The sequence below is a fragment of the Chiroxiphia lanceolata genome, chromosome 29 (genome assembly GCF_009829145.1).
Source record: "Chiroxiphia lanceolata isolate bChiLan1 chromosome 29, bChiLan1.pri, whole genome shotgun sequence".
In the NCBI taxonomy this organism is placed as follows: Eukaryota; Metazoa; Chordata; class Aves; order Passeriformes; family Pipridae; genus Chiroxiphia; species Chiroxiphia lanceolata.
In genome coordinates, this window is record NC_045665.1 from 1,658,574 (window position 1) to 1,684,002 (window position 25,429).

Sequence of the window (25,429 nt, forward strand, 5' to 3'; positions counted from 1 at the left end):
CCCCCCGCCCCCGCCCCGGCCCCTCCGCCCGCGCCCGGGCGGCCGCGGGGATGCGGCGCGGAGCAAGCCCGTGCTCGGCCCCGGCCGCGCTGCCGCTGACACGGTGAGGAGGGGAGCGGGGCGGGCGGGCGCGCGCGGGCGGGCGGGGACTGGGGACCGCCTCAGGCCCCGCGGCCCCGAGGGGGAGGGGAGGCGCGCCGGGAGCCGCCGCGGGGCCGCCCCGCATCCCCCCCCGGTGTCCCCCGGTCCCCGCGCGGCACCCCCGCGGCAGCCCCGCAGCGGGGCGCGGCGGCGGGCGCGGGGCATCCCCGTTGGCGGCGGCGGGGGATCCCCGGGGGCGGCGCGGGGGGGGATCCCCGGCAGGGCCCGGAGCGCGGCGCGGAGCGGGGCGGGCGGTCCCTGCGAGCCGCGGCGGGACCGGGGGGCTCTGACAGGCGGGGAGGGAGCCGGGGGTCCCTGACAGGGCCCGCGGCGAGGGGCGGGGGATCCCCGCTGGCGGCGGGGCCCGGTGACAGCGGCGGCGGCCGCGGGGCCGGGGCAGCCCCCCGGGGGTGCGGGCCGGGGTCGCGGGGGGCTCGGGGGAGGGGATGTCACCCTGACAGCGGCCCCGGGGGTCCCGCCGGGCCCCCCCCGTGTTCCGGGCAGCGGGGCTGTGCCCGCGGCTCCGCGTCGCCGAAGTTCGGTGTTTCCCCGGGCACGGCCCCGTGCGATGGGCGGGGGAGGCGGGGGGAGGCGGCCGGGGGGCTCCCTGACACACATCGCTATTATTTTATGTATTTTTGGGTTTCCGGCTGGTTTACTGGGTCAGTGGCTTGCAGGCTTTCTCCTCCTCCTTTCCCCAAATCACACTCCTGGAATTTTACCCTCATTGCATTGCCAATCCTATTTTAGCTTTATTGACCCTTAATTTGGGATTGGGTGGTTGAGCCTCCTGTATCTCGGCCTTGCCCATCTCTCAGATCAGAAGGCAAAATGTGTTCCTGCCCTTGCCTCTCTCTCTCCTTCTCTCTTTCCGCATGGTCTCCTGACTTTCTAACTCCTGGCTTTGGCCCTGGTTTGTGGTTCTTTGCCCCGTTAATTACAGAACTGGGAGCTACTTGGAATGTGGGTTTCCATCCGATGGCCTCGGGACACGCATTTGCTCTCCTGGTAGCTGAGTGTTGTCAGGAGCCAGGAAGGGAAACTGGAGGCGGTGAGAGCTCTGGGAGCAGGGGCAGAACCTGTGGCTTTACCTTCATCCCCTGAAATATCCTTAGTTTTCGTTTCCAGGGGCACCTTCTTTCCCCGTTTATTTCGACTGCCCTCGTTGCTCTAATATGTGCTGCACCTGCAAAGGCAGGTGTTTTCCAGGAATGTGGGGGTTTGGGGTGAATCCTGTTCCCCATGGTCATCCTGCAGGACTTTGGGACCATCCCTGGTGCCTCTGTGGGAACTGGGAAGTTCTGGCAGCTGCTTGAACATATGGGGAGAGATGGGCTCTAAAATCATCAGCTGTCTGCCTGCTTCAGTTCTTACTCAAAATTAAAGCTTTTCCAAACTGTCTGAGAGTATAAGAGAATTTTTTTTTTAAGGGGTTTAACTAATTTTGGTTTTAAAGACAAAATTACCACAACTTCTTTTTGGACTTGAGTTACATTTCATTGCTACAGGCAGTCAGCAGTCCCCTAAAAAGCACTTTATGTTGGAGTGATAATAACCAGCGACATAATTTGAGTTACAATTTACAAAAAGAAGCCTTTTTTTTGTTTCCCCCAATTGTTTTCAGAAGTTTAAACTGTCCCAGAGGGTACAAAAAGCAGTTTAAACCCTTGGTGCACATTGGTATAAAAGGCAGTTGTCACGAGAGAAAAGCAGCAATAGCACACGGAGTCACTGGATTACAGGTGGTTTTAAATAGATATTGTTGTCAGAGGGACTGTTGGCTTTTTATTTTTAAAATGGGGATTTCTGGTGCTGTTGGAAGGAAAACACATTCTCCTGCTCCAGTGAGTCCCCTCTCCAGCTTTCAGAGGGAAAGGAATCTGTCAGGAGAGCTGCTGGGTTGTTCTGTGACGGGTTATTCTGTGACAGGACAGTCTGGGTTGGTCCCTGGCTCTCTGGCCATCACCTGTGGCACAGGAGGGGCCATCCTGGCCCTGGGAATAACCAAGGGCACTGTCAGGAGGGAAGGGACACAGCAGGCAAGGATTTCACCTTCATCTTTGCCTGGATGGGTATAAATAGCTGGGTTTGTCCAGAAGAATCCCCTGGAAGGCACTGGATGCAGAGAGCTCCCCGGGAGCTCCTGACTCACACGGGAGCAGCTGGGATAATATTTTAGGAGGATTCCCAACCTGGGACTCGCAGCCTAAGGCAGGAGGAACCTTTGCTCCCGTCAAACGTGGGTTGGTTATGCAGATTTTAGCAATTCCGCGTCCATTTGCATGTGAATAGCGAAACAACGGAATTGCCCCGGCGCCTCCGAATTCCACGTGGTGCTTCCAGACTTCCAGTCAGGTCGGGTGTCAGCTGGAGCCGGCTGAGGAGACCGGGAGAAACACTATCTCTGCTTCCCAAGTTTTCCTCCCACTGGAGAATGCCTGCAGGGTGTCATCATGTCTGTCCTCTGCCTGCCTTCCCACAAAACCCGGGTCCTGCTCTCCCTGCCTCTGCTCCCAACGCTCCCGTGGAATATTCTTCCTGACAAGGCCAGGTCCTCTGGGATTTCTGCCTGTCCAAAACACTCCCAGCACGAGCTGCTTGGGAAGTTATTTTATTTGTCACCTCCTGTAACACAAGCAGGAACTTTGTTCCTGACAAGTGTCTCCATCTCTAAACATTTTCAGGTGATCCAGGGGCCTCCAGCAGTGACTGCTCAGGGAATGTGATGTGGGGAAATACTGTCAGCTTTTATCACACTTCTTATTCTCTGAGAAAACTTCTGAGTGTGGTAACTGCCTTCCACAGCAGGGGAAAGAAGACAAGGAACATGAGAAGGGATTGTGGGAGGCTGTGGAGTTACTGGTAATAGTCTGGGATTTCAGACACTCAGCTGAGTTGGTTTTAGTGTCTCTTGGACTGAAGCAATGAAAAGAACCAAAAGAAAAATACCTCCTAAATATGAAGTGATGCTGTGTTTTTATGGACAAAAACAACAGCAGGAATGAAGTCCTGAGTTGAGCAGAGGGGAAAAATCTCAGTTAATATTGCTAAAGGGGTGTGGGGGAAACATATCTGGGATCTGGCAGTGGAAAATCAACCCTTAGCATTTTCTTTCTGGAAAAGCAAAGGATGAGAAGAACAGGAATCTCGGGATGTGACACCAGGGGAATAAGGATGAAACCCAGGTATTAAAACTGTGTGTGGCATCAGAGGAATCTTTAATGAGCACCACGGTGGCACGTGTCAAAACTAGGATGTTAAAATACTTCCTAGTTAATTTTTGGGGGGGGAAGAACAATTACAGGGGGGATTTGAGATCTGCAGAACCTGTAGGATTTTTGCTTTGCGGGGAGATGGTCAGGACGTGTCCTGCTCCTCACTTGTGAGATTTGGTACCTGGGTGGTTTTCAATCCAGCAGAAGTTTTGTTATCCTGAGATCCCCTGGATGCAGGATAATTCAGAACAAGCCTTGGAACTTCACACAGTGAGAGTGGAGACACTGATAAGTGCCCTACAGCACATGGTTAAATGTGAGAGTTTTAGGCCTTGAAAGCCCTAAATCATCAAGAGTTTTCAGGGTAAATTCGTGCAGGCTTTTTTTAGCTGCCTCCGAACCGTGGCTGTCATCAGTTGGCTGCTCGTTTGCTTTGACATCCACGAGATTTTTTAAGGCACAACCTGCAGGAGGAGTGGAAGGGATCCTGCAGGAGTGGAAGGGATTGTGCTGGAGGAGTGGAAGGGATTGTGCTGGAGGAGTGGAAGGGATTGTGCTGGAGGAGTGGAAGGGATTGTGCTGGAGGAGTGGAAGGGATTGTGCTGGAGGAGTGGAAGGGATTGTGCTGGAGGAGTGGAAGGGATTGTGCTGGAGGAGTGGAAGGGATTGTGCTGGAGGAGTGGAAGGGATTGTGCTGGAGGAGTGGAAGGGATCCTGCAGGAGGAGTGGAAGGGATTGTGCTGGAGGAGTGGAAGGGATCCTGCAGGAGGAGTGGAAGGGATGCTGCAGGAAGAGCAGAAGGGATCGTGCAGGAGGAGTGGGAGGGATCCTGCAGAAGGGGTGGAAGGGAACGTGCAGGAGTAGAACAGATCCTGCAGGAGTGGAAGGGATCCTGCATGAGTGGAAGAGATCCTGCAGGACGAGTGGAAGGGATCCTGCAGGAGTGGAACAGGTTCTGCAGGAGGGGTGAAAGGGATCGTGCAGGAGGAGTGGAAGGGATCCTGCAGGAATGGAAGAGATCCTGCAGGAGGAGTGGAAGGGATCCTGCAGGAGTGGAAGTGATCCTGCAGAAGTGGAAGGGATCGTGCAGGAGGAGTGGAAGGGATCCTGCAGGAGGAGTGGAAGGGATCCTGCAGGAGTGGGAGGGATCCTGCAGGAGGAGTGGAAGGGATCCTGGAGGAGGAGTGGAAGGGATCCTGGAGGAGGAGTGGAAGGGATCCTGCAGGAGGAGTGGAAGGGATCGTGCAGGAGGAGTGGAAGGGATCGTGCAGGAGGAGTGGAAGGGATCGTGCAGGAGGAGTGGAAGGGATCCTGCAGGAGGAGTGGAAGGGATCCTGGAGGAGGAGTGGAAGGGATCGTGCAGGAGGAGTGGAAGGGATCGTGCAGGAGGAGTGGAAGGGATCGTGCAGGAGGAGTGGAAGGGATCCTGGAGGAGGAGTGGAAGGGATCGTGCAGGAGGAGTGGAAGGGATCCTGCAGGAGTGGAAGGGATCCTGCAGGAGTGGGAGGGATCCTGCAGGAGTGGGAGGGATCCTGCAGGAGGAGTGGAAGGGATCCTGGAGGAGGAGTGGAAGGGATCCTGGAGGAGGAGTGGAAGGGATCCTGCAGGAGGAGTGGAAGGGATCCTGCAGGAGGAGTGGAAGGGATCCTGCAGGAGGAGTGGAAGGGATCCTGCAGGAGGAGTGGAAGGGATCCTGCAGGAGGAGTGGAAGGGATCCTGGAGGAGGAGTGGAAGGGATCGTGCAGGAGGAGTGGAAGGGATCCTGCAGGAGTGGAAGGGATCCTGCAGGAGGAGTGGAAGGGATCCTGCAGGAGTGGAAGGGATCCTGGAGGAGGAGTGGAACGGATCCTGCAGGAGGAGTGGAACGGATCCTGCAGGGTGGGGAGAACCAGGCACAAGGAATGTGAGGAGTGACACAGAGAAAGTGAGACAAGAACACAGCCAGTGGTGTCAGTGGGGAACAGGAGCAAGGGAAGAACCAAAACACAGCCCTGAACACGTTGGAGACAGGGCCAGGGAGCTGGAACTTGCTGAGGCAGGGAAGAAGCAGCATCCCTGGGATCCAGGGAGGTGAGACCTGAGAGACAGACACTGTTCTGTGAATTCCTGGGGTAACTGAGGAGTGGGAGAAGGAGATTACAGTGATCCAGGCAAAATGGTGATTCGGGCCAGGATTAGCAGTTTTGTGGTCTGTGTGGAGAGCAATTAATGGATAAATAAATGACCTGCTCTGTGTTTCTGGGAGCCATCAATTTAGTGACTTTGTTTCTGGGCTGGTCCCTGATCCTGTGTTGCCACAGAGTGAGATGTGAGCAAAGTTCTACTTTAATTCCCACCGTGCACTTCGGGCCTTGCAGTTCCTGGGGTCAGTGTATGAGTGTGATCTTGCTGTTGGTTTCATATTTTAAGCTTATTAATTAATTTTATTTGTAAGAAAATGACTGAAGTGTGGTTGCTGTTCTGCAGCACGGTCCCTAGAGAAGGAAACAGTTGTGTGAACATGGATTTCACAGTTCCATGAAGGACTGTCCCTTCTCTTGGACTCGAATAATACAAATTCAGGCATTAGCTCAGGGTTATTTTACTACTGGGCAGTTTTCCTTGGTGCAGCAGCATGTGTGAAAAAGCCCATTTTTGGTGACGTGGTGAAGCCTCTTGGACTGGACATTGGGCCTTGATCTGAGCAGTGTCACTAACTCACCTTCTGTATCCACGTCACACTGTTCTCCCAATTTTTTTCCACTTGTAAAACGGAGATTTTATCTAATTACCTCTGGTCTTACGAGCAACAACAGTGGGTTTGATTGCTGAGGATGTGCTCAGTTGAGCTGCAGATGGAAACCGTGTGGATAATGAGCCCAGAACACGTGGAAAGGAGTTTGTTTTGGGGCAGCCTGGTTTTCCAGCAGGTTGCCTTGGCTGTTCTCAGCAGCTTTTCTTGTGCCCCCACTAATCCTGGCAGCTGTTCTCCCAACCTGAGCCCGCTGCAGTTGCCTTGGTGCTCTCCAGGATCACCTTTCACACTCCTGATCCTTCCCCTTGTGTTCCAGAGCCACCCCAAATCCACCTCCTCCAGCTGCCTCCCTAATCCCTGTCTGGCCAGGAGGGCTGAACTCCTTGAGACCTTTCTGTGAAACTCATTTTGGAGTTGATTGAAACCCCTGAAGTCTCACTGCTCACAGTTGAGCCTCAGTGACTGTCTGGAGGGGGAGGACAGAAATCAGGCTGGTTTGGTGCCTGGGATGCACTTTTCAGCACATCAGACCTGTTTCTGACCTATTTCACTTAAAAATGATCAAGATATTTAAATGCTGAAGATATTGAAACACTTTCTGCTTTGAATGCCCCTAACAAAAATATCCTTCCAGGAGCTGAAGGGAGCCTGCAAGAAAGAAGAGGGAATTTTTACAGGGGCTTGGAGTGACAGGACAAGGGGGAATGGCTGCAAACTGCCAGGGGCAGGGTTAGATGGGATATTGGGAAGGAATCCTTCCCTGTGAGGGAGGCACAGGCTGCCCAGAGAAGCTGTGGCTGTCCCTGGATCCCTGGGAGTGTCCAAGGCTTTGTGTGTGTGTGTTCAGGAGTTTGTGGCTTGTTTTTAAACCGATGCCCACGTGGGTTAAACTCATCTTTCCTGGTGGCTCAGATGATTAAAATCAGAATATCTCTGGGGTTTGGATGCTTTCTCCTGGGGTTCATTCATGTCCTTCCTTAGATGCAGCTCATCCAGTGGGTCCAGACCAAGAGTAGCTGGGCTTTGGTTATAAATGGAAAAATTACTTTGATGATCAATATTAAAGTCCTTAACTGTTGTTTGAAGTGTCCTGTGGATGAATTGGAAATTATATTATAACATTCCCGCACTTTTGATTTTTCACTTATCATTTAAAAGTGTTTTGCAGATAAATTGTGGTTTTGAAGTAGGTGACCGGCGGGGTTGGTGTCTTGGAACATCAGCTCGCCTGAAATATAATTGTTTGCTTTCCGATTGGTTTAAACCTTAATTTAATTTCTGCTAGGAAATCAAAGTTTACTTCTGTCTGCCTTTTTCCTCCTTGCAGAGTGAAAGATGCTGACTGCCAGTAGTGGAACAGCTCCTCTGAGGAACATATCCCTGTAAAACCTTCCCTAAAAATCACCCGGAGGCAAATATTCCGCCTGTGATGGACCCTCGGAATACTGCTATGTTAGGCTTGGGTTCTGATTCTGAAGGGTTTTCTGGGAAAAGCCCCTCTGTGGCAAACCTTGGCACGTTGGTGGGCAAGGGAGAAGCGGAGCCCGAAGGCTGCAGCAAGGACGAGGAGGACGGGAAGAAGAAGGGCCGGGAGGGCGAGAATGGGAAGAGCGAGGCCCTGAGCGAGGCCCAGCAGTTCTCCGTGAAGGAAACCAACTTCTCCGAGGGGAACCTCAAGCTGAAGATCGGCCTTCAAGCCAAGAGGACCAAAAAGCCTCCCAAGAACCTCGAGAATTATGTCTGCAGGCCTGCCATAAAAACCAGCATCAAGCAGCCGAGGAGGGCTCCCAAGAGCGGGAAGATGACGGATGAGAAGAGCGAGCACTGTCCTCCCAAACAAGTGAGCGGGGTGGCCGTGGGGTGGTTTGCAGGTCCTGGTGCGTTTGAACTGTGTGGGGAAGCTTCACCATCTCTGCCCCATCGTGTGGTTCCGTGTGACCTCTGACCCTGAAGCTTCTGGAGTTAGAAATGGTTTGATTTCGTGGCTGTTTAAAGTGCTCGTTCACGGTTCGACACCGTCAACGAGAGATAATTCCCCTGTCAGCTTAAAGTGACATCTCTGGCAAGTGATGGTGTGATTTTTAGTCTCTTCTGTAGAAGAAAGTGGAGGTCCTTGGGGGTCTTGTCTCTGTTGGGATGGGGTTTGGGTTCCTGTTTTCCTGTTAGAGTCAGTGGGTTTCCTGTCTCTCACCTGTCACTGCCACAAACAGCCCGAGCAGGGTCTGGAAAGCAAAGGAGACTTTTCCAGCTGAGTTGCAAACCAGCCTGGGGATACCATGGCTATAAATGGAGTGGCTGGAGGGATGTGCCAGGGGTTTTCCAAAGGGAAGGAGGTAGCCCTGCCTCCTTTTTGTTTGTGTGATCTGCAGGATGTAACAAGTAACAGCAGCGACAGCAGACAGGGAGAACGGGATAAATGGCAAGAATTACAAATAATGTTGCATGGGTGCTAAATTTTGGAAGTGTTGGGCTACAACCTGCTCTTTTTGCCAATACACATGAAAGTTTTGCCAATACAGTGTTAGGATGTACCCTTAGGTAGCCCTAGCAGGTGACTCAGCAGGGGAATCCAGCAAGTCCGTGGAAGCTGGAGCCCTTCCTTGGTGTGGGATGTCTGTTCCACAGGCCCCAGGGCTGCAGGGTTTCCATCTCTCCCTCCTGTGTCCTGTGCTCAAGGTCCCTTTCAGCCCAACCCATTGTGGGATTCTGTGATTCCAAGGCACAAACTGTGTCCTGAAAAGACAAGTGTGCTGGATGTAAGGACTGAACTGGCCTTTTCCAGGCTCCACAGTGCAGTTGTGTTGGGTTTTCCCTCCTTGGGAACCAGAGGGGTTTTTCCTCAGCCTGCAGACCAAGAAATTCTCAAAATTTATGTTGCATAACATAAAATGTTGGCAATGGCCTCTATTTCACATTCTTCCAGCTCAGAACAAGCTTATTATTCCTAAGGATTTTTCTGACTTCCTCTTGAAAAACACTGGAAGAGCAGATCCCAACTTGTCATTATACTGATTTTTTTTCCCCCTTTTTCTTCTGTGTTTTTTTTGTCCAACAAGACTCTGTTGAGGTGAGTTGAGTGTTTGGCCAGCCTGGAATATCCAGCCAGTGATTCCTCTTGATGCCTGAATTCAGGTGGCACTTGCAGCTGCAGATCCCTTCCTCAGGGCAGGTTTAAGGTGAATTAATGAGGGGTTGTTGGGGTGTTGGACTGGATGGTGCTTGTGGGTCCCCTCCAGCTCAGGATATTCCATGATCCTCTGGTTCTCCAAGGGCAAAACTGCATCTGGAGACTCTCCCGTTGCATCAGGAGAGTTTTTACCAGGGAAAATAATCAGGATTTGGATTTGGATGGGGACAGGAGGGATTCTTCCCCCTCGACATCTTTGTTTGTGTGCCAGGTTTTCCTTCAGGAGATCCATCCCATTCCAAGTGGAAATCAGGAAGGGAAGCAAATATTAGTGATATTATATATATGTATATATTTTATATATACATAATATGTATATATGTATTTTATATATGTGTATATTTTATAGATATGTAAAATAAGTATATATGTCTTTTATATATATAATAGGTATATATGTATTTTATATATATATAATAAGTATATATGTATTTTATACATATATAAAATAAGTATATATGTATTTTATATATAAAATAAGTATATATGTATTTTATACATATAATAAGTATATATGTATTTTATATATAATACATATATTATAAATATATTACAGTACATATACATTATATAATATACATATATTATACCACATATATCTATTATATATAATACATATATTATGTATCTGGTATAATAATATATAATATATATTATAATACATTAGTGATATTATTAATATGTGACACCATTGATACCATGGTGGGTTGTTAGAAATGACAGCAAACAGTGTCCTGCTGATTCCTGAAAAGGGACTGGAAGTGTCTGTGTGGAAATAAATGGCTTAAAATATTCCTGGTTTGAATATAATACCCCAGGGATTTTTTTTTTTATCTTATTGCCATGAAATAAAGCAAGTTTTAGCTCTCAAAATTACCCTTCAGCAGAGGGAAGGGATCCCTAAATCTCTGCTTTCCATGGAGAGGAGGGGAAAGCAAATAAATGTCCAGCTCAGAGCCAGGTGTGGCCTCACCTGGAGCTCTGACACTGAACTTTCCCTTCTTTTTGAGGAGGAATAACGGGGTGGAATGAAGATGCAGCACTTGCAGTGCACTGAGTGAAGCACTGAGACACAAAGAGGAGCAGTGGAATTCCTCTCCTGGGAATACCAGGGCAGGAATTAAACCAGGAGGAAACCCCTTTGCACTTCCACGTCTGACAGGCTTTTCCTCCAGCTTGGTGCTGACAGGACTGCTGAGACCTGGGGAGTGTCTGCACTTATAAAAACAGAGGGTTTGTCTGCTTGCTGTGGGCGAGGGGAGTCACTTGGAATCCCAGAATCTCTCAGCTTGGAAAAGCCCTCTGGGATCCTGGAGTGCAGCCCTTCTATTCCCAACTAAACCCTGTCCCCAGGTGCCACCTCCCTGGGGGATGAGGATTCCTCCTCTTCCCTGTCCCACTGCCCGACCACCCTTTCAGTGAGGGGAGTTTTTCCCTGTGCATCTACAGTTTGTCCTCCAGAAACGTGTGGACTTACAAGTTAATAAATATTTTTTTTCTCACAGAAGAGAAAAAAAAGACTTAAAAAAGGCCGAGATTCCCAGATGTGAAGAGGAACAAAATTAGGAGGTGCTGCAAGAGCCAAGCAGTATTTAATTTGCTTTTTTGACACTGAGTGTGGAACTGGGATTTCTTCCTTTCAGGAAGTGTCCCGTGGCAGGCAGACATTAAGCCCAAAAGCCTGAGCCTTGAACATAAATGCACATAAATACACATTTTTGGCCCTGTTAGGGGGCAAACCCGTGTTTTCCCTGTGCTGGAAGGTGAGTGTAGGCAGGGCCGCGGCAGAGGGGCAGTGCTGAAGGTGTAGCAAGCAGGAAGAGGTGATAGTAGCAGCCTGTGTAACTCTAACTCAGAGTAGTAACACAGAGCAGCAGGTTGGGACTCGCCCTCCTGCTCCAGCTCCTTATTCCTGGGTGAAAACTGCTGAGTGCAGGATTCTGGAGCTCTCTCTCTTGCCCTGGGTCATGCAGGGAAGTTTGCTGATGAAATCACAGCCACTCAGAGGTAACAAAGCTAAAGGAGTGATTTCTTTTTTTAGTAGCTTGAGAATATTTCCTGCAGCATCTGGGACATAAGTTTGTCTTTTTTTTTTTTCCCTGGTCCTTCGTTCAAACTTGCTCTTAGAAGAGCCTGCAAAGTCTTGGTGATGAAAAACAAACAGCAGACACTTCCAGTGGTTATTATTTGGGGAATTCTGTGGGATATATTGATGCCACAGTTCCTGTGATTCCTCAGAAAACTCTTTGGAATTGTGGCCCAAACACTGGCCTGAAGTGCAGCAGCTCAAACAAGGACGGGGAGATCTGGGTGTGCACATAAAAACCCCTTTATTGCAGTTTCTTTAACAAGCTGGTTCCTTTCTGGCTGTTCCAGAGGGTGGAAACCAAGAGGATCTCGGGGTTTGCACTTTGGTTTTAGGGTGAGGAGTGTGAGTTTGACACCAGGCTGGAGAGGAGACACCCCTGCTCTTGGGAAAGGTCATTTGCTCCTCAGCCTTTTGCACACAAGTACCAATCGTCATCACAGTAAATAATGACCTAGTGATAATAAACCCCGGGACTGTACTCTAACAACAGGTGCTTTTTTTAGAATAAAGTCCTTTTTTTTGCTGTGGGTGCCTGTGGTGACTCTGGAATCACAGAATCATTCGGGTTGGAAAGGAGCTTTCAGACCATCGGGTCCAACTGTTCTCCCAGCGCTACCAAGGCCACCAGTGTTGGATTGTAACTCATTAACAGTTCATATCAAAACTACCTGGAATTTTTATTCCTGAAGTGAGTGGTGCAAGTCTAGAAACCCTGTGTCCACACGGGAGAGCTGGAATTTTCAGTTCAGCTCAGTCCCAAATTTAGAATGACACCAGTTTGATGGAAACTTCCAGGTTTTGTGCAGTTGTTTTGGGCAACGCTTTTAAGCCAGGCAGTTGAACTAAAGGTGGCTCAGGAACAGATTATTTTTTAAAGCACAAAGTGCTTTTTGGTGTAGTGTTATCTCACCCTTTTGAACAGCTTTGCCCCCAGATGAACCATTTCATTCCATCTGAAACCGGAGGAACGTGGAACAGGGCTGGAAATCTGGACTAACGAGGCACAGAATTCCAGGAAAACTGTTTTAGACCATTTTTTGGTGGCATTGTCACCTGGGTTGGGCTTCAGATCTGTCCTTCCCACCTCATGGAGTGCCTGTGTGGGCACCAGGAGTTATCCCAGGGGAGCAGGGCACCTTTCCTGCCCCTGCTGCACTGGGACAGGCCTGGGTTGGAGAGTTTTCCAGGGGGAATTCCTGAGCATTTCCATGGGATTGGAGCTGCCCCAGGAGAGCTGGGCTGAGGGACAGGGTGTGCCTGTGGCCACAGGCTGTGACACCACAGCTCTGCCCCGGCACTGGGGGGTGACCTGACCCCAAAAATCCCTGAGGGAGAGTTCGGATCGGGGACCCAGGGATCCCAGGAACCCAGGGAGAGCTTGGATCAGGGAGCCAGGGATCCCAGGAACCCAGGGAGAGCTTGGATCAGGGATCCCAGGGACTGAGGGAGAGCTTGGATCAGGGAACCAGGGATCCCAGGAACCCAGGGAGAGCTTGGATCAGGGATCCCAGGAACCCAGGGAGAGCTTGGATCAGGGATCCCAGGGACCCAGGGAGAGCTTGGATCAGGGAGCCAGGGATCCCAGGAACCCAGGGAGAGCTTGGATCAGTGATCCCAGGGACTGAGGGAGAGCTTGGATCAGGGAGCCAGGGATCCCAGGAACCCGGGGAGAGCTTGGATCAGGAACCTAGGGACTGAGGGAGAGCTTGGATCAGTGATCCCAGGGATCCCAAAGACTGAGGGAGAGCTTGAATCAGAGAGCCAGGGATCAAGGGAGAACTGGGATCTGGGACCCAGGGATCCCAGGCACCGAGAGAAAACTGGGATCTGGGCCTAGGGGTCCCAGGGACTGAGGGAGAGCTCAGATATCAGGGATCCAGGGATCCCAGGGACCAAGGGAGAGCTCAGATATCAGGGATCCCAGGGACCAAGGGAGAGCTCAGATATCAGGGATCCAGGGATCCCAGGGACTGAGGGAAAGCTCAGATATCAGGGGTCCAGGGATCCCAAGGACTGAGGGAGAGCTCAGATATCAGGGATCCCAGGGACCAAGGGAGAGCTCAGATATCAGGGGTCCAGGGATCCCAGGGACCAAGGGAGAGCTCTATCCCACAGGAATATCCTGTGGGATACTCCTCAGTGACAGCAATACTTCCCATTCACTTTAACCAAAAATCTGAATTTTTTAATAATATAGAATTGCAAGAACAAACTTTGTGAGTTATGTTGGAGTTTTTTAGTGTTTTTGCAGCCACTGCAACCCCCTCCAAAGGTTACATGCTTTGTTCAAGGTGTCTCTACTAGAAGTTACCAAAGGAATTTTTTTCCTTAAAAATTCCCCCCCCAAAGCGCTCCTGTTAATCCCACTGATTGTTAAGTGGATTTATGACCAAAAAAACCCACAACATGAAAAAAATTTCCCATATAAGAATTTTGCCTTTCAAAATGCTGAAAAAGAGCTGTGAACTCTTTTGGCTCCTTTCTGACATCTCACCAGACGTTTCTCGTTTTGTTTTTCGCGTTCTTTGAAATCCTTTTCGCTGTGCTTGGAGATTTCCCTCACCCTCAGATGAGAAAGGAGCTCTCCAGGGCACTCGTCTTCAGCTTTCAGAGGCTCCCTGTTTGATGCTCAAGCCACGTTCTCAGAATCCTGGCATCTTGCTCAGATCAAAGCTGGGGTTTGGGAGGGTTTGCTTAGTTATGTGTTTATTATTTAAATATCTGCTCAAACTTCCGAGCTCTTTGTTTGGAGGCAGAGGTGGATTGGGAAAAGCAGAGGCACTGTGAGGGCACCACAGACCCCACCTGAGGGGTAGCAGAGCACACAGAGGAATCAAAGAAAGAGGGAATATTGTGGATACTCAGGTGGCTCAGCAGACACAGGGCTGAGGAGTTCAATTCCCAAGGCAACATCGAGGTGAATTTTCAATCCGCTGGACAAAGAAGGTTAAAGTTTCCTTCCAAAGCTCTTCTCAGGATCTCAGGCCGTGGGAAAGGGGTGTAACTCTCTGAAGGTTGCCCAGCAAGGCTGTTCCAGTGCTGTTCAGTGACTCTGCATCCCAGGGATTCCCAGAGTTGGAGGTGGTGGGTGCCAGGAGGTTTTCAGTTTGTGGTTGGAATCATGGAATCATGGAGTGGGTTGGGTTGGAAGGGATTATAAAGCTCATCCAGTTCCACCAGGGACACCTTCCACTATCCCAGGTTGTTCCAAGTCCTGTCCAACCTGGCCTTGGACACTCCCAGGGATGGGGCATCCATGGAATAACCTGTGCCAGGGCCTCACCACCCTCACAGGGAAGGATTTCTTCCCAATATCCAACCTAAATTCCCCCTCTCTCAGTTTGTACCCATTCCCCTTGTCCTGTCACCCCAGTTCCTGAGGAACAGTCCTTGTCCAGCTTCCCTGGAGCCCCTTCAGACCTTGGAAGGTGCTGTGAGATCTCCACACAACCTTCTCCAGGCTGAACAGTCCCAACTTTCCCAGTCTCCATCCATAGGGGAGGGGCTCCAGTTCCCTTATTGGCTTCGTGGCCTCCTCTGGATTTGCTCCAGCAGTTCCATGTCCTTCTTGTGTTGGGGGCAGCAGAACTGGATGCAGAACCTCCTCTGAGCTCAGAGCCTTCCACTCCTGAGTGACTCCCTGCAGGGTTGTGTTGGGTGCTGTGTGTGCAGACTGTCCTTCCAAAATGAAACATTCATTTTTTGGGATGTTCTCAGCAGGCTTTGGGAAGGTGACGGGCGTCGCAATTTGTACAGAATAAATAAATTTCAGGTTTGTTTAGGTCAGAACTGGAAATAACTGGGTTTGGGCTGCTCCACGTGTATCCCTGTGCAAACAGGAGGCTGATTCGACTTGTTTTATTTCACTTTCCTTATTTTTCTGGCTGTCAGTGGTCTGCTGGGAGGGGAAGCTGTTGCTGCAGGGGCTGGGGGTGTCCTGGGACACGGCCCTGCTCAGCTGCTGCTCAGCACCATGTGAGCTCCTCAAGTGCTTTCACACTATAAATAGCCCAGTGCATTGTTGTCAGAGGGTTTTTATTAACAAACAGCAACAGTATTTTTGGAGAATGTTTATAATTGGGGGGGGGGGCAGAATAAATGGGTTGTATTTCAGGGCTGGCAGCGAGTTTGGGTTTCGTTAAAGTCAGAAAAGCTTCAATGTGTCTACTGGTTTAAGATTTTGCTTTAAATATTAGTAATTTATTAATATTGCCAATATTTGCATAATCCATTTATTGTAATGTTTACAATATTTTATTATTGGATCTATTATTACTGATTTTATTTAAATTGATAGGTTGGTGCTTATACAGTTACCCTCTTACTGGAGCAGGTATTAATCATCTCAACATCAAAAGATACTGTGTTACTCAGAGAGATACTTTGTGCTCTGTTCCTAAAGACTTTTTTGTTGTTTTATTGACTCCTAGGACCCTTCAAAGTCCTACAAGAAAGCTGGAGAAGTGGCACCAGTTGAGTTACACGCAGAAGAAGGTGTCCAAGTAGAAACAGCCCCTTTATCCAAGAAAGTTTCCCCGTTGCACTCAGAAATGACGGATTACATGAAGTCATCTCCTCCCACCCTGATCAGCAGCCATAACTCCGATTTAAAGGACAGAACAGAAATCAACGGAGCAACAACTGTCACAGAGAAACTGGCTCAGCTCATTGCAACCTGTCCTCCCTCCAAGTCTTCCAAAGCAAAGCAGAAGAAGCCCGGGAACGGAAGCGCGTCCGGTTTGGTGAAAGACTCTGGGAAGAAGCCGCCAGGAACCATCAATCCGAGTGGGATGGTTGGTAAAGATTTGGTGAAGAAGCTGCCGGGCTCTGGGATCGCCGTGGGGCTGGTGAACAAGGACTCAGGGAAGAAGCCATTGGGGATTGGCAGCACAGCCATACTGGTGAACAAAGACTCTGGGAAGAAGCCCAAGGGATCGGCCCCTTGATTGGATTGGTGAGCAAGGACTCTGGCAAGAGGCCCCCAGGGGATCAGCACTCCCCCCGGGACAGTGCACAAGGACTCTGGGAAGAAGCAACCGGGACCAGCTCTGCAGTTGGATTGATCAGCAAAGATGTGGGAGGAAACTTCCAGGGATCAGCACTCCAGCTGGATTGACTACCAAGGAGCCTCTCAAGAAGCCAGTAGGGATCAGCACTCCAGCAGGATTGGTTAACAAGGATGCTGGGAAGAAGCTGTTGGGGGTAAACAGTCCTGCAGGTCTGCTCAACAAGGATTCTGGGAGGAAGATGCCGGGGACCGGGAATACGACGGTTCTGAGTAACAAAGACTCTGGAAGGAAGACCGCCGGGGATTGGCAGCCCGGTGGGACCAGTTAGCAAGGACTCTGGGAGGAAGATGCCAGAATTAGCAGTCCAGTGGGGTTGGTTAGCAAGGAGTGTGGGAAGAAGCCGGCAGGGATTGGCAGCCCGGCTGGTTTGGCCAACAAGGACTCCGGGACAGCTGAAGGCAGATTCCCTCACACCCACCTCGGAGCCCTTTAAGCTTCCTTGCAATTCCAGCCTCAGCAGCCTGGAAAGCCACGAGCCCGCGGATTTACTGAAGGAGAACCCTCCCAGCAAACCCTTTGAGAGCACGTTGCGAGGCAGAACAAGGAGAGCATCCTGGAGAAGTTTTCCATTCGGAAGGAGATCGCCGAGGTGGGCAAGGAGATGTTTAACGAGGGGATGTGTGTTCCCAGGACACCTTCTCCTCCCAGCGAGAAGGGCGGTTATGAAGCATCCAAGCACGAGAAGCAGCCCCCCAGTGTATTGCACTTCCACCAGACTTCAGGACAGGAGGTGCCTCGGAGGTGTCGACAGCCAAGTCCCGTTCAGTGCAGTGGGAGAGGGAATCTCCCCTCCCCTTCCCCCACCGTGTCTGTCCCCACCCTGAGCAGGAGCCTCTCAGCATCCTCCTCCCAGCTGCCATCCAACTCATTGCACTTAAGCTCACGGCAGAGCTCCTGGAAGGCATCTCTGATCCCGTGGGCAAGACTCCCTTTTCCTCTGACAGCATCCTGGGTCTGAGCAGGACCTGAACCACCCCCTCGTCACGATTTAAAGGTGCTGACAAAGATTTGAGCGATTCAAAGGCTTCTTACGTGGAGACTTCCAGAACCAGTCCTTCCACGGGGAAAAAGCCCATTTTGGCAGCTGAACGAGCATCCACGCCACTGTCACTCCTTCCGTGGTCAGTTTACCAGCTTGTTCAGCAGCAAGCAGTTCCTGAAAGATCGGGGCGATTGCTGCATCCGAAAATCCTGCCAAGGAGCGAAGAATCTGGAGCAGCACTCAGCAGTCGAAGCCTCTGAGAAAAAGGAAAGGAAGGAAGCCCCGATGGACTAAAGTGGTGTCGAGGAGCACGTGTCGACCTCCGAAGGGTCTGGAGCTGGAAAGGTCGGAGCTTTTTAAAAACATTTCCTACAGTGCACTATCGAGCAGCAATTGGAGCAGGCCAAGTTCCTGGAAAAAACATCGGGTCGTCCTCGTTCGTGGAGCACGAGTTCGTCAAGCACCAGTTGCCGGAAGCTGAACGAAGCCAATGGCCAGTCCCGGCTCTGCTGGCTGAGACTGACAAACCAACCCAGAAGTTCTACAGCGCCCACAACAACCCTCCACCCTGTGTATGGCGGATGATTTCTTGCCTGACATGTACAAACCCAAAGAGGAAGATCAAACCCAAGGAGATTGCCAGAGGCTCGAAGGTCCCCCCAAAAGGACTCTAAAGATTCCGGCGTCAAAAGTCTTCTCAGTGGCAGTCGAAAGAGGAGCAAGAGCCTCCCATTTTGCAGCCGAGGTTGAAATTCCCTCCCTGAAGCGAGCCTTATCGGGACAACCTTTTCCTAAAAAGAGAGGAAGACCAAAAGACAGATCAGGTCATCAATTAAAACGAAACACCTATTCTGTCCGTGGCACCTTTTGTGGAACAGAGAGCTCGAGCACGATGGGGCCTGAAAGTGAGCAGCATCGACCCGGGGAGTTCTTTGAGAGAAAGGACCAGCTCCGAGGGCCTGAAGAGGTCCAAGCCCCAGTATTTGCAGCATGAGTGATTTGGAAGTAGACTCAGGACAGAAAAGTTGCCAAGAGAAATAACGGACAGTTAATGAAAACAATTATTCGAAAAATAAATAAATGAAAACTCTGAAGCGAAAGAAAACTCCTGAATCAGATTCTGTCCAGTACAGTGGAACCAAATACCAAAGGGAAGATGCAATCCAAGCTCCACAACACGGTGTCGACTCTCGCCGCCACGTTCGGTTCGAAGCTGGGCCAGCAATCACGTCAGCAAGAAAGGAACGATTTACATAGGAAAGAGGAGAGGGAGGAAGCCCAAAGCCGTCCTGAACGGCCTCTTGGCCAGCAGCGCCGCCAGCCTGACCGTGCTGGAGAAGTCTGCCCAGCAAGCTCCCGGTACGTCCCTGGGCCAGGTCCTGCCCCACCTGCTGCCTCCCGCGGGGAACCCCTCGGAGGTGCTCCCGTCTCCGGTTTGCTCCCAGTCGTCGGCCGTGAGCGGGGGGCAGAGCCCGGTGAGCAGCGACGCGGGGTTCATCGAGCCCAGCCCCGTGCCCTACCTGCACCTCCACTCGCGGCAGGGCGGCGTGGTGCAGACCCTGGCCATGAAGAAGGCGGCCAAGGGCAGGAGGAGGCTGTCGCCGCCCACGCTGCTGCCCAACTCGCCCTCCCACCTGAGCGAGCTGACCTCGCTCAAAGAGGCCACGCCGTCCCCCGTGAGCGAGTCCCACAGCGACGAGACCATCCCCAGCGACAGCGGCATCGGGACGGACAACAACAGCACCTCGGACCGGGCGGAGAAGTTCTGCGGGCAGAAGAAGAAGAGGCACTCCTTCGACCACGTGTCCCTGCTCCCGCCCGAGACCTCCACCGTGCTCAGCAACCTGAAGGAGAAGCACAAGCACAAGTGCAAGCGCCGCAGCCACGATTACCTCAGCTACGACAAGATGAAGAGGCAGAAGAGGAAAAGGAAAAAGAAGTACCCTCAGCTCCGGGGGAGGCAGGACCCCGATTTCCTCGCCGAGTTGGAGGAGTTAATAAGCCGGTTAAGTGAAATTCGGATAACCCACCGGAGTCACCATTTTATACCCCGGGATTTGCTGCCCACCATTTTTAGAATAAACTTCAACAGTTTCTACACCCACCCTACTTTTCCTTTAGATCCTTTGCACTACATTAGGAAACCTGATTTAAAGAAAAAGAGAGGCAAGGCCTCCAAAATGCGGGAAGCTATGGCAGAAATGCCCTTCATGCATAGCCTCAGCTTTCCCTCTCCAGCACCGGGTTCTACCCCTCCTATGGCATGCCTTACTCCCGTCCCCCCTGGCAGCTGCTCCCATAGGATTAGGTTATTATGGAAGGTACCCTCCGACTCTTTACCTCCTCCACCCTCTCCTTCTTTCACGACCCCCCTGCCGCCACCTTCCTACATGCATACAGCCACTGCTTCTCAACCCCACCAAATAACCACAAGAAGAAGCATAAACTCTTGCGCCAGGAAGCTTTCCTCACCACGAGCAGGACCCCCCTGCTGTCCATGAGCACCTACCCCAGCGTTCCACCCGAGATGGCCTACGGCTGGATGCTGGAGCACAAGCACAGGCACCGCCACAAGCACCGGGAGCACCGTTCCTCGGAGCAGCCGCAGGTTTCCATGGACACTATCACGGCCAACAGCTCCTCCAGAACGGTTCTGGAGTCCCTGAAGCGCTACAGGTTGGGAAGGAGGCCGTCGGGGAGAGGTACAAACACAAAGAGAAGCACAGGTGCCACATGTCGTGCCCACACCTGTCGCCTTCCAAGGGTTTGCTGAGCAGAGACGAGCAGTGGGTCAGGAGGGAGCCTTCGGAGTCGAATCCCTTGGCACTGGGCCTGCAGACCCCGCTGCAGATCGACTGCTCTGAGAGCTCCCCGACCCTGTCCCTGGGGGGGTTCCCCCCCGGCTCGGAGCCCGCCGGCACCGAGGAGCACACGAACCTTTTCACAAGTGCAATAGGCAGCTGCCGAGCGCCCGGCCCCGCCGGCCCTGCCGCGCGCAAGAAGCTGCCCGAGAGCCCCGGGCTGTTCAGCGCCCAGGACGCGCCGCTGCCCCGGCCCCTGCGCAAGGAGCCCGCCCTGGAGAAGGCCCTGCAGCCCCTCTCAGGTAAGGGAGCCCCGGGCCTGCTCTCCTGGGTTCTGTCACACCAAACACGGGGGGGCAGGTGGAGCTTTGGCTCTGCGGGGAGCTGTGGGGGGTTCCCGCTCACAGCAGGACAGGCTGGCCTGGGATCTCCCCCAGAGCCACCCCAGGGCATGGGTGTGTGTGTGTGTCCCTCTTCCCAGCAGAGTCCTCTTGCTTCCTTGCACTCAGGCTGAGGATGCTTTCTCATGGAAAGCTCTTCGCTTTTTCTGTGATATTTTAACTTCCTGGAGAAACGAGGTGAAATTTCTCCTGATTTTTTGGTACTTCCGAGGCCCTGTTTCCGTTTAGAGTTTGGTGGGTTTTGGTTTGGTTTGGAGTTTGATAGGTTTGGTTGGTTTGGAGTTTGGTGGGTTTGGTTTGGTTTGGAGTTTGGTGGGTTTGGTTGGAGTTTGGGTGGTTTGGTTTGGAGTTTGGTGGGTTTGGTTTAGACCAGCTGTTGGTGCTACTGTTGTAGCATTTCCATCTGAGAAAATGTTTCCTCTTCCTTTTGGTAACTCTGCTTTAGTTACTTTGATAATCTGCTACAACAGAGCTTTCGAGCTCCTGGGGATGATACTGGGGATGCCTGACTGAACCTTGAAATTTTGGATTTATTCATGGTTGGGAAATGCTTCAAGCAAAACTGAGACAGGAGCAGCTGAGTCTGTGTGGGCAAGAGCAGCAGTGCTGCTGTCAGAGGGCACCTCCCCTCAAAACCCTGAACTTTGCATAATATTAGAGGGGGGAAAAAATCTAATGTGAAATTTAGGACTTCAGGAAACTATTCCTGCTTTCTGGCCTAAGTGTCACTCAGTGCTGCACTTGCTTAGTACAGATGTTTTTGGGAATAATTTTCACACTTTATCCTAATTACCATGGATGTGTCAGCCAGGCCATGGAACAGATAACCTGGGAAGGACAAGTGTGGCCTGTGCTCCTGCCTGTTTCTGAGCATGAAGGAAGTGTGAGCTGCTTCTCCCTCCCCTCCTTGCCTGTATTCTCCCTTGAAATTTAAATCACTGCCCAAACCCACTTGTGACTGATGTTTCGCAGACCAGGAACCAGCTGCCAGCACTGAATAATCCCTCCTCACATTCCTGACTCTCCTCTTGCTCCTTCCCTTGCAATGCTCCCACTTGAATGCCTCCTGCCCACCTATGTGTGGAAGGGGTTTTTCTCTTGGTTTTATTTTGGCTTTTGAGGGGTTTATGTTTTGTTTTAAGGGATGCAGCTGGATCCTGGGCAAGTTCATTTTGCTTTGTGCTGTTTCCTGGCACTGAAGCTCCTCGAGGTGGTGGGGGGAGTGTGGAGAAGGCAACAGAGCCATGAGAGGATGGAAGGAGAAATTCCAAGTGCTGGGTCACCCAAAGGGTTAAATTTGGCTCCAGGGAGTGAATTGTTTGTGGGACCCTGTGCAGTTCTGGGAATTTCCTGAGGATTTCCATTGGGCGAATGGTCTGACTCAGTTTGTGTGAGAACAACCTAAGGAAGGGGAGAGCAGAGATGATTTTTGGTGAAGGCTCTGCCCACTCCCTGTCCCTGGATGTCTGACATTCTTCAGGTACCAGGTATCACTTCCAGCCAGTGCATTCCCACCCTGGAGCCCGGCTGGCTTTGCTGTGAGGCTGGTGTCTGGCTCATTCCCAAGGATTTCCCAACGTGCAGGCTTGGAAAACTTAAACCACCTCTGGTAAAAAGCCCCAGGAAAGAGAAAGGCCGGGTTTGGGAGGTTTGTTTTGAGCCAAGGTGCTGAGTGGTGATCCTGAATCCATGACTGTGGAAGATAAAAGGAAAGGCACAGATGGAGGAAAAGCCCGTGGTGCATCCCAGATTGGTTATTTATAGAACCAGGTGCAGGTGCACAGTGGGGAGATGCTGGATCAGAGCCCTGGAATGGGCAGACAGGGATCACATCGGGGAGCCCTTCCAGAGCAGATCTGTGGGATCCACAGGGGATATTCGTGGTGCTTTATTTCAGAGTATCCCACATGAAAACCTGCCTCATCTCCAGAGCCTTTTGAACATCAGCCTGGCCTGGCTGGATGAGCAGATTCCTCCAGAACCTTTTGAACATCAGCCTGGCCTGGCTGGATGAGCAGATTCTTTTTATGATGTTGGCTGATGCCAGATATCCTCAGATGGGCCGTGTTAGAGATGAGTCGAGTCAGTCGTTTGAGCAAACAGCAGAGGTTGGAGTGTCCTGGGAGGTGAAGTGCAGGTGGAAGTTTCCACCTAAGGGCTGTTGTGTGGCCCTGGCACAGCCACACGGACACAGGTCACCAGGCTCTGCCCTTTTGTAGGACACTGTTCATCCCAAGTTCCCAGTTGAACTTCTGCAGCTGCACACCAGGAGTTGTTTCAGCCAAGTGATGGTGTGTTGTGTGCCCTGGTGTGCCCTGGTGTGCCCCTCATGATTCCCATGGCCTCAGTGTTCTCTGGTGTGCCCCTCATGATTCCTGTGGCCTCGATGTGTGCCCTGGTGTGCCCCTCATGATTCCTGTGGCCTCGGTGTGTGCCCTGGTGTGCCCCTCATGATTCCCGTGGCCTTGGTGTGCCCTGGTGTGCCCCTCATGTGCCCTTCATGATTCCTGTGGCCTTGGTGTGTGCCCTGGTGTGCCCCTCATGATTCCAGTGGCCTTGCCTGTGCCCTGGTGTGCCCCTCATGATTCCTGGGACCTTGGTGTGTACCCTGGTGTGCCCCTCATGATTCCTGGGACCTTGGTGTGTGCCCTGGTGTGCCCCTCCTGATTCCTGGGGCCTTGGTGTGCCCTGGTGTGCCCCTCATGATTCCAGTGTGTGTCACTCACAATCCCAGCAGGAAAGGGCGAGGGCAGCGGGATGAGCAGCGGGCTGGGGATGGTGCAGGTGAACGGGCTGTGTGACTTCCATCCATCCCCTCTGCAGACACCGGGCCAGGAGTGAGGGGAGACATCCCAGACTGGGGGGGATGCAGGTGCCCTTGGGTCAGTTCCCGTGGGATAACCGGCACTGTCGGGAACCGCTGGGATTGGACACGACCCTGTGGGGTCTCGGGGTGAACCCGACCAGCTCAGGTGGTGCTGGGTCCCTGTTCCGAGGGGTCCCAGTGCTCCCTGTCCCGAGGGGTCCCAGTGCTCCCTGTCCCGAGGGGTCCCGGTGTCCCTGTCCTGAGGGGTCCCGATGTCCCTATCCTGAGGGGTCCCGATGTCCCTGTCCCGAGGGGTCCTGATGGTCCCTGTCCCGAGGGATCTCAGTGTCCCTGTCCCAAGGGGTCCCGGTGTCCTTGTCCCTGTGGTCCCTGTCCCAAGGGGGTTCTGATGTCCCTGTCCCGGGGGGTCCTGGTGTCTCTGTCCCTGTGTCCCTGTCCCAAGGGATCCCGGTGGTCCCTGTCCCAGAGGGTCCTGGTGATCCCTGTCCTGGTGTCCCTGTCCCATGGGGTCCCAGTGGTCCCTGTCCCTGTGTCCCTATCCCAAGGGGGTTCTGATGTCCCTGTCCCAGGGGGTCCCAGTGGTCCCTGTCCCAGTGTCCCTGTCCTGGTGGTCCTTGTCCTGAGGGGTCCCAGTATCCCTGTCCTGGGGGGTTCCGGTATCCCTGTCCCAGTGTCCCTGTCCTGGTGTCCCTATTCCGGTGTCCCTGTCCCGGTATCCCTGTCCTGGGGGTTTTGGTGTCTCTGTCCCGGTGTCCCCATCCCTGTCCCAGGGGGTCCCGGTGGTCCCTGTCCCAGTGTCCCTGTCCCATTGTCCCTGTCCTGGTGGTCCCTTGCCCCAGGGGGTTCCAGTGTCCCTGTCCCGGGGGGTCCTGGTGTCCCTGTCCCTGTGTCTCTGTCCCAAGGGATCCCGGTATCCCTGTCCTGGTGTCCTTGTCCCGGTATCCCTGTCCCGGGGGGTCCTGGTGTCCCTGTCCGGGTGTCGCTGTCCCGATATCCCTATCTCGGTGTCCCTATCCCGGTATCCCTATCCCGGTGTCCCTGTCCCAAGGGATCCCGCTATCCCTGTCCCGGTATCCCTATCGTGGTGTCCCTGTCCTAGTGTCCCTATCCCGGTGTACCGGTATCCCTATCCCAGTGTCCCTGTCCCAGTGTCCCTGTCCCGAGGGGTCCCAGTGTCCCTGTCCGGGTGTCCCTATCCCGATGTCCCTGTCCCGGTGTCCCTATCCCGGTATCCCTATCCCGATGTCCCTGTCCCGGTGTCCCTATCCCGGTATCCCTATCCCGATGTCCCTGTCCCGGTGTCCCTATCCCGGTATCCCTATCCCGATGTCCCATTCCCGTTCCCGTTCCCTCCCCCGGGACCGGCGGGAAGCAGCGCCCCCTGCCGGCCCCGCCGCTCCCGGGCCGCACCCCGCTCGGTGCGGGGGACACGGGGCGGGTCGGGGAGTCCGCGGAGACCGCGACATCCCCGGGCTGTGCCACCCCCGGGCTGTGCCACCCCCGGGCTGTGCCACCCCCGGCCGGCAGCACCGACACCGCGGGGCCACTCCCGCAGCCTCCAAAGCCTTCTCCCTCTCTTTATTCTCGTTAGGAATTACAGCCCGTTCCCACTCCGGGCACTTATTCCCGCTGTTTAATTTTCTTTAGTCCCGGCTCCCGGGGTCCTTGTTTAGTCTGCCCTTTATAAAATCAGTGGGTCCTGGAGTTCCTTAGCAGGGAAATTCCCCCTGGGATGATCCTGCTCGTGGTTTAAGCCCTGGCAGCCCAGCACCCTGCAGCCCCCCCAGCCTGGAGGGGTGGGCAGGGGCCTTGGAATGAGGTGAAACTCGGGGGTTAAGAGCTCTTTAATAATTGAAATAAAGTAATATAATAATAATAATAATAATAATAACAACAGGAGCCTTGTGATGGTGCCCTTGTTGAGAAGAAATGATGGAACAGGAAACCATCCCTCTGCCCTGCTGAGGAGTTGGAATCCTTGGA

At 52.6% G+C, this 25,429-nt stretch overlaps 1 protein-coding gene across 1 annotated transcript in view; it reads left to right on the forward strand.

Annotated features, from left to right (window-relative positions):
- ASH1L (ASH1 like histone lysine methyltransferase) overlaps positions 1 to 25,429 on the forward strand; it is a 65,040-nt gene continuing 39,611 nt past the window's right edge. Inside the window, 31 exon segments of the mRNA XM_032713203.1 lie at positions 1 to 103; positions 7,418 to 7,930; positions 15,797 to 16,295; positions 16,298 to 16,350; positions 16,352 to 16,403; positions 16,406 to 16,438; positions 16,441 to 16,670; positions 16,672 to 16,726; positions 16,729 to 16,826; positions 16,828 to 16,954; positions 16,957 to 17,123; positions 17,125 to 17,145; positions 17,147 to 17,190; positions 17,192 to 17,313; positions 17,316 to 17,519; positions 17,522 to 17,557; positions 17,560 to 17,648; positions 17,650 to 17,809; positions 17,812 to 17,831; positions 17,834 to 17,969; positions 17,972 to 18,120; positions 18,122 to 18,158; positions 18,161 to 18,388; positions 18,391 to 18,431; positions 18,433 to 18,641; positions 18,643 to 19,646; positions 19,649 to 19,687; positions 19,690 to 19,752; positions 19,755 to 19,814; positions 19,817 to 20,092; positions 20,095 to 20,520. Coding sequence (XP_032569094.1) covers positions 7,520 to 7,930; positions 15,797 to 16,295; positions 16,298 to 16,350; positions 16,352 to 16,403; positions 16,406 to 16,438; positions 16,441 to 16,670; positions 16,672 to 16,726; positions 16,729 to 16,826; positions 16,828 to 16,954; positions 16,957 to 17,123; positions 17,125 to 17,145; positions 17,147 to 17,190; positions 17,192 to 17,313; positions 17,316 to 17,519; positions 17,522 to 17,557; positions 17,560 to 17,648; positions 17,650 to 17,809; positions 17,812 to 17,831; positions 17,834 to 17,969; positions 17,972 to 18,120; positions 18,122 to 18,158; positions 18,161 to 18,388; positions 18,391 to 18,431; positions 18,433 to 18,641; positions 18,643 to 19,646; positions 19,649 to 19,687; positions 19,690 to 19,752; positions 19,755 to 19,814; positions 19,817 to 20,092; positions 20,095 to 20,520 — 5,089 coding nt within the window. The 5' untranslated portion in view covers positions 1 to 103; positions 7,418 to 7,519.